This window comes from Pocillopora verrucosa, chromosome 13 (genome assembly GCF_036669915.1).
Source record: "Pocillopora verrucosa isolate sample1 chromosome 13, ASM3666991v2, whole genome shotgun sequence".
Taxonomy (NCBI): domain Eukaryota; kingdom Metazoa; phylum Cnidaria; class Anthozoa; order Scleractinia; family Pocilloporidae; genus Pocillopora; species Pocillopora verrucosa.
In genome coordinates, this window is record NC_089324.1 from 4,374,965 (window position 1) to 4,386,232 (window position 11,268).

The 11,268-nt window shown below is 38.3% G+C and overlaps 1 protein-coding gene and 1 long non-coding RNA gene across 3 annotated transcripts; one reads left to right on the forward strand and one right to left on the reverse strand.

Annotated features, from left to right (window-relative positions):
- Nucleotides 1-3,554: 3,554 nt before the first annotated feature.
- Nucleotides 3,555-6,243, reverse strand: LOC131777001 (E3 ubiquitin-protein ligase TRIM71-like). 2 transcript variants are annotated; one of them, XM_066160838.1, is made up of 2 exons: nucleotides 4,877-6,243; nucleotides 4,080-4,287 (listed from the first exon to the last, which is right to left on the reverse strand). In XM_066160838.1, the coding sequence occupies exons 1-2, from the start codon at nucleotides 6,230-6,232 to the stop codon at nucleotides 4,201-4,203; spliced, it is 1,443 nt and encodes a 480-aa protein (XP_066016935.1). In that variant the 5' UTR covers nucleotides 6,233-6,243; the 3' UTR covers nucleotides 4,080-4,200. The 2 variants fall into 2 exon arrangements, with proteins under 2 accessions (XP_058949207.1, XP_066016935.1); XM_059093224.2 differs by having other exon boundaries at nucleotides 3,555-6,243.
- A 281-nt stretch (nucleotides 6,244-6,524) lies between these two features.
- On the forward strand, nucleotides 6,525-7,979 carry LOC136277550 (uncharacterized). The gene is made up of 3 exons (XR_010715948.1): nucleotides 6,525-6,735; nucleotides 7,528-7,561; nucleotides 7,879-7,979. It is a non-coding gene; the product is annotated as an uncharacterized lncRNA (long non-coding RNA).
- Nucleotides 7,980-11,268: the final 3,289 nt, after the last annotated feature.

Here is an 11,268-nt window from a genome sequence, read left to right on the forward strand (position 1 = left end):
TTAGACCAGAGAATTTAGTGCTAAATCAAAGAAAATCACCAAGTTGATATTTTTCTCTCCTCTGTTTCCCTTTCTACTTGAAAATGTATTTAATGATATTGTAAGGAGAAAATCAATTGCATTTTATGGATTTTACTTATTTTCTTTTTTTCAGGATTAACAGCAAGAATTGCCTTGATTTAACAACACCTTCGCTTTGATGGTAAGATTTCAAGGTGTCCATTAGGCTTTGGAGATTGGATGCCATTTTAACTTTTACACAGAATTCTCTGTTTCTCTACTCTGTTTTATCTCAAAATCATAAATTAAAATTCTCCTAACTAATTAACCAGAAAAAGTATAGCAGTTAGAATGGAGAATTACAAATCATATCTTGGTTGCCGAAGGTCTAACTTAATATTTGATCTTTTTCTGTATTCTCTTTAGATTTTGAAGGAAGACCATAGAATAAGCAGACAGTTAAAGCAACAGCAGGAGTAGTTACTGGGAAGGCAACATTTGAGGGTAAGGGACACCAACACTGAGGAAAATAAAAGTTTATGAGCAATGTAGAACTCCCTTGAAAGAATATCACTATCTTAGTAAGGCTGAAGATTGTGAAATATCCATTATACACTTAACCCTTTAACTCCCAAGATCTGATTGCTTCTACACCATCCTGTATCTGACAAGTTTGAGCATTCTCATTACCTGTTTGCTGGATATTGTATGGATATTATAGGGAGAATTAAGTTACACACTAATCACTTCTGGAGTTAAAGGGTTATAAGGATTGGTTTTCTTTGGATAACCAGGGACTAAGAAGTTTTTTCTGTGTTGAGAAAGTTGCTCTTAAGTCTAAAAGGAAGTGCAGACTTGATTGGAACCTTTTGTTGTTCAGATATTTTTTGTTTTGTCCTGTCTATAACTACAGCAGGGTCTGTAATGGTTGTCAGTGCCATGAAATGTGGTTTGTTTGGGGAATTTGCCAGTGGTAAGGAGAGCAAAAATTTGGGGACTGTGATCAAACTTCCATGGAGGAAGTCCAACTCTTGTGTCTAGCTGGTTTTTATTGTACATTAAATTATTGCTGTTCTTCAGCACAAAGCAGTGTACATACACATATAAACCCTTTTCCCTTTCTTATCTGCAAGTTTTGTGGATGAACTTTTTAACCTCCTGAACTTCCTGTCCTGGCTTTGCATAGAGCCTGCATGGACATGGGAATCCTTAATAAATGTAGGGTGTGTAATGGTGAGCTGAGGGACTACGCTAGAAAAGGGTACAATGTACAATGTAGTTTTCAAGCCCAGCTTTCAATGCAGATGAGCCAGTTATCCTCGGAAGTGGAAACTGTTTGTTCAGGAAACTTATTGTGAAAACATTTCTTTTCTCAGTGAAGCCAACAAAAGAAAGGTGTATCATGAAATTCCACCAGAACCAGATCTTGGAGTTGTTCTCAAAGAGGAAAATGAGTAGGAAGATAAAGATAAGCCAAAAGTAAGTACATTTTGAAAAGATGGAGTGGTATTTAATTTAGTGAGGGAGGTTTGCAGTGTAGCTTTAGTTTTGCTATACTATGTTTTTCAAATAAATTATCTTACCTGGGAATGAAAGTTGCCTTTCACTCCCAAGATCTCATTACTCATTCTCCTTACTGTTTGCAGTACAATTTGTGTGGTGTTATATAGATTGGAGAATTTGGTTTTGGATCAATTAATAACCCCCAAATCAGTGTTTTTCTTTTTTCTCATCACTTAATTGTCTGCTTGATATTGTATTGGTATTGTGAGGAGAAAATCTGTCTTGGTCACTCATGAGATTTAAATAGACATGCAATCACAATAAAGTAATACCGGCAATAATAATGATGATGAGAACTTCATTAAATACTAAAGGTCAAACAGTGGAATGACACACTTTATTTTTTCAGATGATATGATATTATACAGAGTCAGTTCACTTTGTTATTGATGCAACTTATCTACTGTGCAGAGCTTCTTATTTATTACAACACCAGATAAATTCAAATGAATCCACTGTATACAAAACAGGCTTATGCACAGGCCTCCAGTTGCCAAGCCCCTCATTTCAGTTTTATATATGAATGTAAGCATCATGTGAGTTCTGAGATCATTAACGTGTAAACTCTTACAGATATGTTCAATCCTAAGAATTTTGCTCATATTTCAAAGTACAAAAATGATGATAATGATTTCCATTTTGAAATGGCAGGCTAATCCTTTCTTAAGTTACATCTTCTTTTCAGCTGATAGTTAGCAATAATGTTTGTAGACAAGGTTCTATTTTTGACTGAAAAATTGAAAGCCATCCACATGCATGCTCTCTGAACTATTCATAGCAAAATTCACCAATAACTTTGCTGCTCTTCGCATACTGATACAGCCCTTGGTTTATCAAGTTCAATGTATTTTCTGTATTTGACTGAAACATATTAGTTTGATTCAGTCAACAATTGAATCTCTCATCCAAAAATTCTCTTTTCCTAAAATACTTACTATATTAAGAAATCTTAGAAGCATTGTTATTTCTAAGATCTCACGACACTTACAAAATACACCATTAAAAAAGGGTTTAAAGTTCTTGGAAAGAACCTTTCTACAACCTATATTTTTTTTTTTCATTTTATCTACAAAAAAATTTACAAACAACTTGCCCAGAGATTTTCAAATCTTTATTTCACATAAAGTGAAAAAATCTTGTTCAACATCAGAAGTGGCTATAATTTTTTGTTATAATTGTACGAGGCAAATCATAATGAATGACCACAACCTTTCGTTTGTTTAAATAATGAATACCATACGTATTTAAAAAGTTCTGTGAACATAACATTCTCAGTAGCAATACACTTGCATCAAAATGCTTCACAGGCCATGGCTAGAAATCGAAGACATCATGGCGGCTAAGCATGCGCATAAAAGACAAATTACGGAGTTTAAAGATGGCGGCTGCATAAGGCTTTTGTGGGAAAATTTTGAAAATCAGACACAGTAATTTTCTGGAAGCGTGTACTAAAAATGCCCTCGTCTGAAATGTATTCGAAGAGTGTCCAGATCACTCACGATTTCGCTACGATCTGCCCCAGTCGAAGAAACTTTAAACCTTTTTGGTGCCTTAAGTGTCTTAAAATGGCTTATGTTGGTCAGCTAAAGCTTCTCCTGCAGCCACAACAAGGGTTGTTTTATCAATTGCCCACGTCTGTTCGATCTCTTCGAAAGCCGACCTTCTAATTGAAGGCTATTTGAAGTCATATAAGTGTGAATCCACGCTGCCAAACGACTTTTTTTCTTATGGGTCTTGTTCCCAGTAGAGACGTTGACTCAAAAACTAAAATTATAAGATCTGAAAACATATCAAAGAACTCTTCGATCGCCATTTTGTAAAAACATAGTAACCTAGCCTGTTATGGACGATACCGCTACAGGGCAGCTACTGAAGGCTCAAAGATTGACATGGATTGCAGCATTGGCGCGAAAATAATTTGACTTGAAAAACAAAATAGTAAGCTTCTTACTTGGACAAGATTTTAACAGCTTCTCAAGCAATATCTCGGAAAGAAAATAATAAAGAAGTTATCAGTGCTGCAAAATGGCTGATACACCTCCATTTGATTCATTTTTAAAATGGAAGTTGGGGATTTATCTATCGAGCGCTTTTGTAAAAGGTAATTTCCGACATCTTTTGATGTTTGATTTTAGTGGGATGCGCAGACGCAGTAAGGTGAAACGCAGCTCGTGTTGCGTCCGCGACATCAGCCGCTGACTGACCTCGATTTCTAGCCATGCGTACAATTATTGGATTCGATTAACCTTTTTTCAGTCCTACCACTCCGCCAAAAATTAACGGATATGTTTCTTCTAATCGTTTTATTTTTAATTTTATTTAATTTTATTTTTTTTGTTAATTTAAAACAAAACTCAATTAATTTTAAAGAAACCGCTTGAATTTCACTCCTCTCGAAATAAGCCAAACAGTTCACCGGAACGAACGTGGACTACTCAATTATCTGAATACAATGGTTACTAGAATAAATAACAACAAATCCCCCTGTACTGAGAACAGCTAGTGCAATCGGAGAAATGAATTTCCCTGAATTTTTATCTTGTGTTTCAAACTTACCAACAAACTTTCCATTTAGTTCAAAGACTTGTATTCTACAATTGCCTGAGTCACAGACCATAAGTTGTCCTGACTTGTTCATTAACAAAGATCTTGGATAATTAAACTCCCCATCCTTTCCTCCCTGCTTTCCAAACTTGTACTGAAACTTTCCATTCCTGTCAAAAACTTTGATACAATGATCATTATAATCTGACACTATGAGATATCTATCATACTGAATACAGTGGACAGGAAGAGTAAAAGAGTCCTCACCTATCTTTGTTAGAAACTTGCCTTCAGGAGAAAATATCTGAATCAGTTGGTTACCTGCGTCTGCAACGATGATATTCCCCTCACTGTCTACAGACAGACCCAAGGGAATATCAAGCTGACTGTCAACGTTTCCTTTCCCACCAAAACTTCCCACGAACTCACCCTCACCGCTAAAAATCTGAATTCTATGATTTACGCTGTCTGCTACAAAAATATTGCCATTATTATGAAATGTTATTCCCCGAGGGTTGTTGAATTCTCCGACCATGTCACCCTTTTTACCAAATGATCTTAAAAACTTTCCTTCACTGCTGAAAATTCGAACTCTGTGGTTGAGTTGATCAGTTACAGCGATCTCGTCGTTAGCGTTCACTGCAACCCCCCTAGGCCAATTAAACTTTCCAACCGACGAACCCTCTTCTCTAAATGATAAAACAGGTCTAAACTGAAATGGTTTAACGCGAACAATAAATTGACTGCCGTGCACATGTTCCCCGTTTACCTTTATAGTCACTTTACATCTTCCTTCATTTCTGGGAGAATAACTGATTTGATAGAGTCCATCCTTATTGTCAATTATTTTCAATTCCGTTGCACAGTCGCGTCCTTGTTCGTCAATGATCTCCGCCGTTACATGGTCACCTTCGTTGTAACACTGTCTTCCTTTAGAGTCCCTTGTGGTCAAAGAAAAGTGTGCTTGACGGTTAGCAATTGCTTCTTCAAGTCCTTTTCCTTCAGCAACTGACTGACGTGCTTTTGTTTGGTGTGCTATTTGAATCATTCCAATTTCTTCGGCGTTTAGGGTGCTTAGCATCTTTGGGTTTTCCACGAAAGCTAAAAAAGGAAGCTTTTCCGGGTAACAGTCTTTTGGCTGGCTTTGAGTTCCCTGAAAGATTTCCTCGAATGATTTCTTTAGTTGAACGACTTCGGCGTGTGTGCTTCGTTTTAGAATTGTATCAGCTTTTTCTAGCGATGACTCGATGATCTTTATTTCATTATCGATCTCCATCTTTTGCGTTGTTAGAGTTTCGAGGAATCTCTTCGTTTCATCGTTCGCCGCTGCGAGGATATTTTGTTTCTTCGTTTCAATAGTTGCAATTAAATTGTCCACAAACTTCTGCACTTGTCCCTTGATGTCTTCGCTTCGTTGTATGAATTTGATGCAGTCTTCATTCAGTCGACCCAAAGTGTTAATCTTTGCTTGTAAATCGTACTTCTGTATTTCAATTAGTGATTTTAGCTCCATCTTTTGTCTTTCCGCCTCTTCCTCTAGGTGCAATATGGCGTGACCTGCATGATGTATCAAAACACAGCTTTGGCAAGCTGCCGTCTCGCAGTTCTTGCAGAAGTATTTAAGTTCTTCCTTCTCATGCCGCTGTTTAGAACAGAACAAGGGTCGTTTCAACACATCCTCGTAATCCTTTTCTTGAAAGTCTTTGAGCGCTAGAACACGGTGATCTTTATTGCTTTGAATGATGTTATGTGCAATAAGGCACTCTTTACACCAAAACATGCAACACTGGAAACAGTAAGAACTGTGGGAACTCTTCTTTTGACAGTTTCCACATCCAACTTGGCTGGTTTTGCATTCTTTAATGGCCAGCACATCAATCAAGCCGTTCAAGTAAAAACTGGTGGGAAGATCTTTCAGATCACCACTATCAGGCACTCTGCTAACAGCTTGGCATTTCGGGCATCTGATTGTGTCTCGACCGTGACTTGATCTGTGCCAGTGTTTCAAGCATTGCAGACAGAAACTGTGAAGACATGGGAGGTGCTTTGGATCTGTGTATATGTTAGTACACACTGGACAAGAAACTTCTTCACGAAGATTGTGAAGCAACGTTTTGATATCCATGGTTGGTCCGTCGTTTTTTGAGGAGTGAGCGAGAATAGTGGCTTAAATTCTAGGAAATTGACTCGAATCAATGACGTCCCGTGACTTTGTTTTCACTTTTTAAAGCCTTTTTCGGAATTTGTTATGGTTGCTTTTCCACTGCATCAGCCAATCAGGGATCCTTGTCTCTAATTAACAAATAGAGAAGCCTTGAATGTGCTCTGTTCTGTTGTAAAGCACACAGGAAGCGGCTAGAGCACGAAAGAAGTGTAGGGGGAAACACGTTTTTTAGTTTCTAATACAGGATCTGAAAGTGAAATGTTCAGTGAAATTCGGCCCAATCGTGGCTCACAAAAATACGCAAGTTATTTCACATGACAAGTAGAAAACAAACTGTTCAAGGCGAGTGTATTATGAATGAACAACAGCCGAATTCACTAAGAAATGAAGATCGCTCGGAATGACAGCGCCGTAAAACTCGGTTGCAGTGACTGATGTGGCCTTCCACTCAACGCATCGGAAAGGTAATCAGGGCAAGCTCTTATTTTTTCACTCGAAGGGTAGTCGATTTAGTTCCTGAGGCTTGCTCCATTGCGATGACCGAAGATCGCCATGATTAGCTAGCCGCGATAGACTTTAAGTCGCTCTGACACCGTCATGATTAGTATGAATTTTAACAGTTATGCCAGGTTATATTTTTCATCATTCCTGTTTTTTTCTGTTTGAAATCGAAACTTTATATTATACAAGTGTTAGCTGTGTTTGATTTTTATTACCGTACGTAAACTCGCAATCTAACTGAGCGTGAAAACCGTTAAAAAAACTCGGACTGTCTATCTTGTTTTATCTTTGAGGATTTTTGTCTCTGCTCAAGTTACAGTAACGTAAATTACTGCGCCTGGCATTTTTGCAAATCTTTGCTCGCTTGTTCCGAAATTTCACTTTCAATTAACGAAAGAAAAGCTAGAAAGAAGTCTCGGAAAAGGTCGGACATAATACGATTTGGCAGATGGCGTGACAGCTTTAGCTCAGTTCTATGCTCTATACTCTCATAGAGCACGCTCTTTCAACCAATGAGAGTACGTGTTATATCCGAGCTTTATTATAAAGCATGTCATAGAATGGTTTTTCATAAATACTGATTCCCAAGAATATAACCCACATTTGGCTACTGCTTATCTCTTCTTGTAGACAGCTCTTATTACTTTCATCCTGGCGAGAAGAGTTTTCCGTAAATCACAAGTTTTTTTTGCCCTTTGTCCTTCGCGTTACGACGCCGGACGCATCTAATCTTTTGCTCTCTTTCACGTTTGTAGAAAAAGAAAGTGAAGAAAGATTTCAATAGCCCAGGTAAAAGTGAACGAACAATCTCAGTCTCTTGTTTTTTTCCTGTTTGCGTATTTTGGGGTTGCTAAAATGGCATTCACATCTTAAGTGAGTGACGTAGATTTCTTATTAATTGAGTAATGTGGGTGTTAAAGGGTGAAAGCGGGCCTCATTTACAGGCGCCTCTTCTTCTCGCTCTCCGGAGGTAAGAAGTGAGAGTGCTGGAAACTGGAAACTACGTTGTTGTCCATTTCGGCCTTTGTGAGGCTGGGAAGGGAGGGGTGGGTGACTGCCTCTTTTTTTTTTTCTTTCTAAGAAAGCTCTTTTTTTTTTTTTTTTAGGCAAGAAGAAGCAGGAATACAGTCCAAACACTCTGCCTTTGAACCGCCAGATTCCCTTCCCTAACATGTTGGTCATTTCCGGTTTTTAGCCCAGAGTTCATCAAATACTGCGCTTTCGTCATTGCAAAAAAGAAATAATTTGCCATCCTTTGCTTAGTTTGCTGAGGTAAATTAGCGTTGGCCTCAGCCGGTTTGCAAACAAGAAAAGCATGAGGAAAAACGATTATATATAGTTCCTTTATTTCTATGCCACTTCCGATTACGCAAAGCCCTCTCCCTCCCCTCCCTCTCTGAATTTGTCTTGTTAATAGAAAGTACCAGACACTAAATTGTTGTATAACTGGGTTTTCGTTTGCGGCAAAAGGTGACGCAATAATGAAAGCGAAAAAAATTTTATGGTAAGCTAGATATGCTGTTTTAAGTCTTCTTTCTTCTCACACTGTTTTTGGCTATTTCTAACCATCGGCCAAAATTTTGACCGATGTTTTTTGGGGGAATGTCTTGCAATATTTAGAGCGTAGCTGTTGTGTGACTCTCTTAGTAAAGCTGCGGAGGATCCCAATTTTCAGCTTTCCTTTTTTTTTTAAGCTTTTTCCGCTTCTCCTCCGAGATGAAACTTTTTGCGGCCTTCTAATTCTACGCATCGCGCAGAATGCTTATTGTTCTCGCGACATTTACTTGCCGTAGCTAACAAATTATAGATCTGTAATATTGGCATTGAAGCGTGATCTAGAGAGCTTTGATTGGTCAAAGGTTACGCGGGCTTTCCTCCTCAGGGAGTACTGCTTTAGTTCATTTAACGTTCAAGATTCTTTATGCTATTGTTAGAAAAAAATTACACATTACGTGCGTATGTTATAAGCTGGATGAGCAGCATTGGTTAGTTTCGTTCTCAACTGTTTTATTTGTTGTTCTTCCACGAAAATCCTGTTGTTTTTCATTATTGATTCCTTTTTGTAAATTTGTTGTAAACCGTTTCTTTTAGCACCTCTTGATCAACGTCAGCGCTAAACACCGATCGCGAGCCGCATTGTTAGAGGAGGTGGAGCTAGAGAAAATTAACATACCCGCGGGAGTTTTGAAAAAGGTCCCACCGAAGCCTGTGGAAGACAACTTTAGCGGACAAGCCGAGGTAATAAGCGACATTTCCAGAAAATCACAAAATATAGTCTCTTTAGGACCTGATTCTCTTCCTTCCATCTGCTTCTACAATGTACTTAATGCTCACTCGAGGTAAGAGCTGTGGATAAGAACAATTTCATTTTCTCTTATTACAGAGAAATCCCTCTTTTCCCCATTGAACGAAGTCAGATTTTTGTTTAGAGATACTCCTCGATTAAGTTTGTGTCTGTAACCTTTTCTGAATAGACACTTTTACTCAAGGAACACTTTCTATTATCCCACGGATGTTCTCTTAATGGAGGTCCCTTTGTAGAACCATTGTATCTGTTACCTTTCTCAAAGTGACACCTCTGTTAATGGGGCACTATTTCTAGTACCATGATTGCTCCCCTGGATGGAGGTTCCTTTGTATATCATTTGCATCTGTCAACCTTTTCGAGGTGATACCTTCGTCGAAGGGACGTTTTGAGATTGCTCCCATGAGGAGGGTTCTATTTAAAAAAAAGACGAGAATACCTCTTAACATTCCTTGTTGGAACTCATGTTTATTAGGAACGAGGAGCTCTTTAGCTCGTAAAATATTGTGTTGTGTTTGATGGTATTTCTTGGTTTTTTTTTTTGTTCGTTTGTTATGATTTGTCTTTTTCTTATTGTTGTTATTTTACAAATCCGCTTGAAGGTATAAGCAGCTTATAATTGCGAGTAAAAGTCATTCGTCAAAAGAATTTGTAAGGCAATGATTATTGTAGACATACATCCATTGATTTATCCACGAGGCGGTTTTATCTAAATTCAGTGAAACTTTCCTACAGGGGACGCCTTCGAGACTAGAAATAGAGCCCCATGAATTGATCTGCCCCTTCCATGAAGGTAACATGTTGAGGTTGCGTCGTGGAACCTGCCTTGAGGGGAGACCTATGAAACTAGAAAGAGTGACCTCCTAATAAGAGTGCCCCTTAAGTCATAATTGATACAGAGATGTACAAGAAGACAAGTTCCACTGTAATCCCACTTAAAACGTTTTTTCTTCCCTTTCCTTTTGTGAAAGAATTTGACGCTTAATTGCTTCAGCTGACTCGGATTCTAATTCGCCAATTTCCCCCTAAACATAAGCAACAACCGCTGCCCTTCAAATTAAGCGAAAGAAAATTGAATTAAATCGTTCATAGAAATCTGTAGAATGAAACAAAATTAGGGAAAGGAAAACTCGAGACGGGTATCCTTATGAGACGGGTATCCTATTGAGTTACTATTCTGTTATCCTGTTGAGCTACCATTCCTTTTCGAGCTTCACTACAAGACTTACACGCTTCTAAAACACTGTAGCTTGCTGGCTTGTGTGATTGTTTGTAACGTGTGTGAGACAACTTGATCTTGCCGGCCTCACCTAGTCATTACAATGTTCACACATGCGCAGACGTTTGACCGCTGTGTTCTTGTGGCATCTTTTCATTCGCAGGTTATCATAAGACACGTCAAGAAGTTTTTTCTCTTTATGAGATTTCGGTTTAGTTTTTAATTTTAAGTCTTCTTGATCTGTTTCCTTTGCACTTTCCACAAGGGATCCCTTTTGACGTATACAAGGAAGTTTGCGCCATGCAGAAGTGGGTGACAAATTGCCTAACTTTTTGCCCTTTGTTCTATTTATCGTTTAGGCGTTGATAAGTGTATTCTAGTTTGGGATCTAGCAGAGGGGACATTATTGACAGAGCTAAAAGGACACTCAGAGACAGTGTACTCTTTGATGTTTAGTAGAGATGGGAATTTGCTGGCCTCAGTTTTGTTTTGTTTGTGCTTCGAAAGAAGTCAAAGGAAAAAAGAAAAAACTAGTGAAGCCTCTCGTCATCTTTGCAAGTTAAGTAATGACTTCTTTGGATTATCCGTTTTCATGTTTCTTATGGGTAGTGCGCAGTAAGTATTTTACCCACATTGCCGTAGGCTATGAGTGAATGAGGGAGTGTAAGAGTGTAGGTCCGCAATACATGCGTGAATTTTGAATTACTAGTTAAAAGCACGTCGCTGTTTTCATCTTTGCTTCTCAGCAGGAAAGCAGTTGCACATATTTATTTTTTTCTTCCAGGTAGAGTAGATAACTGTGTAAAGCTGTGGAACGCTCGCTCCATATGTAATCCTGATGATGACGACGATGAAGGAACAGACCCGAAGTAAGTGTTACAGCTTTATCCCTCAGTGTATGATTACATTTCGTGTCTTGATTACTGTAAGCTCGAGCTATTGCGCCTGTTAGATTGTTCTGCGCACAATTAT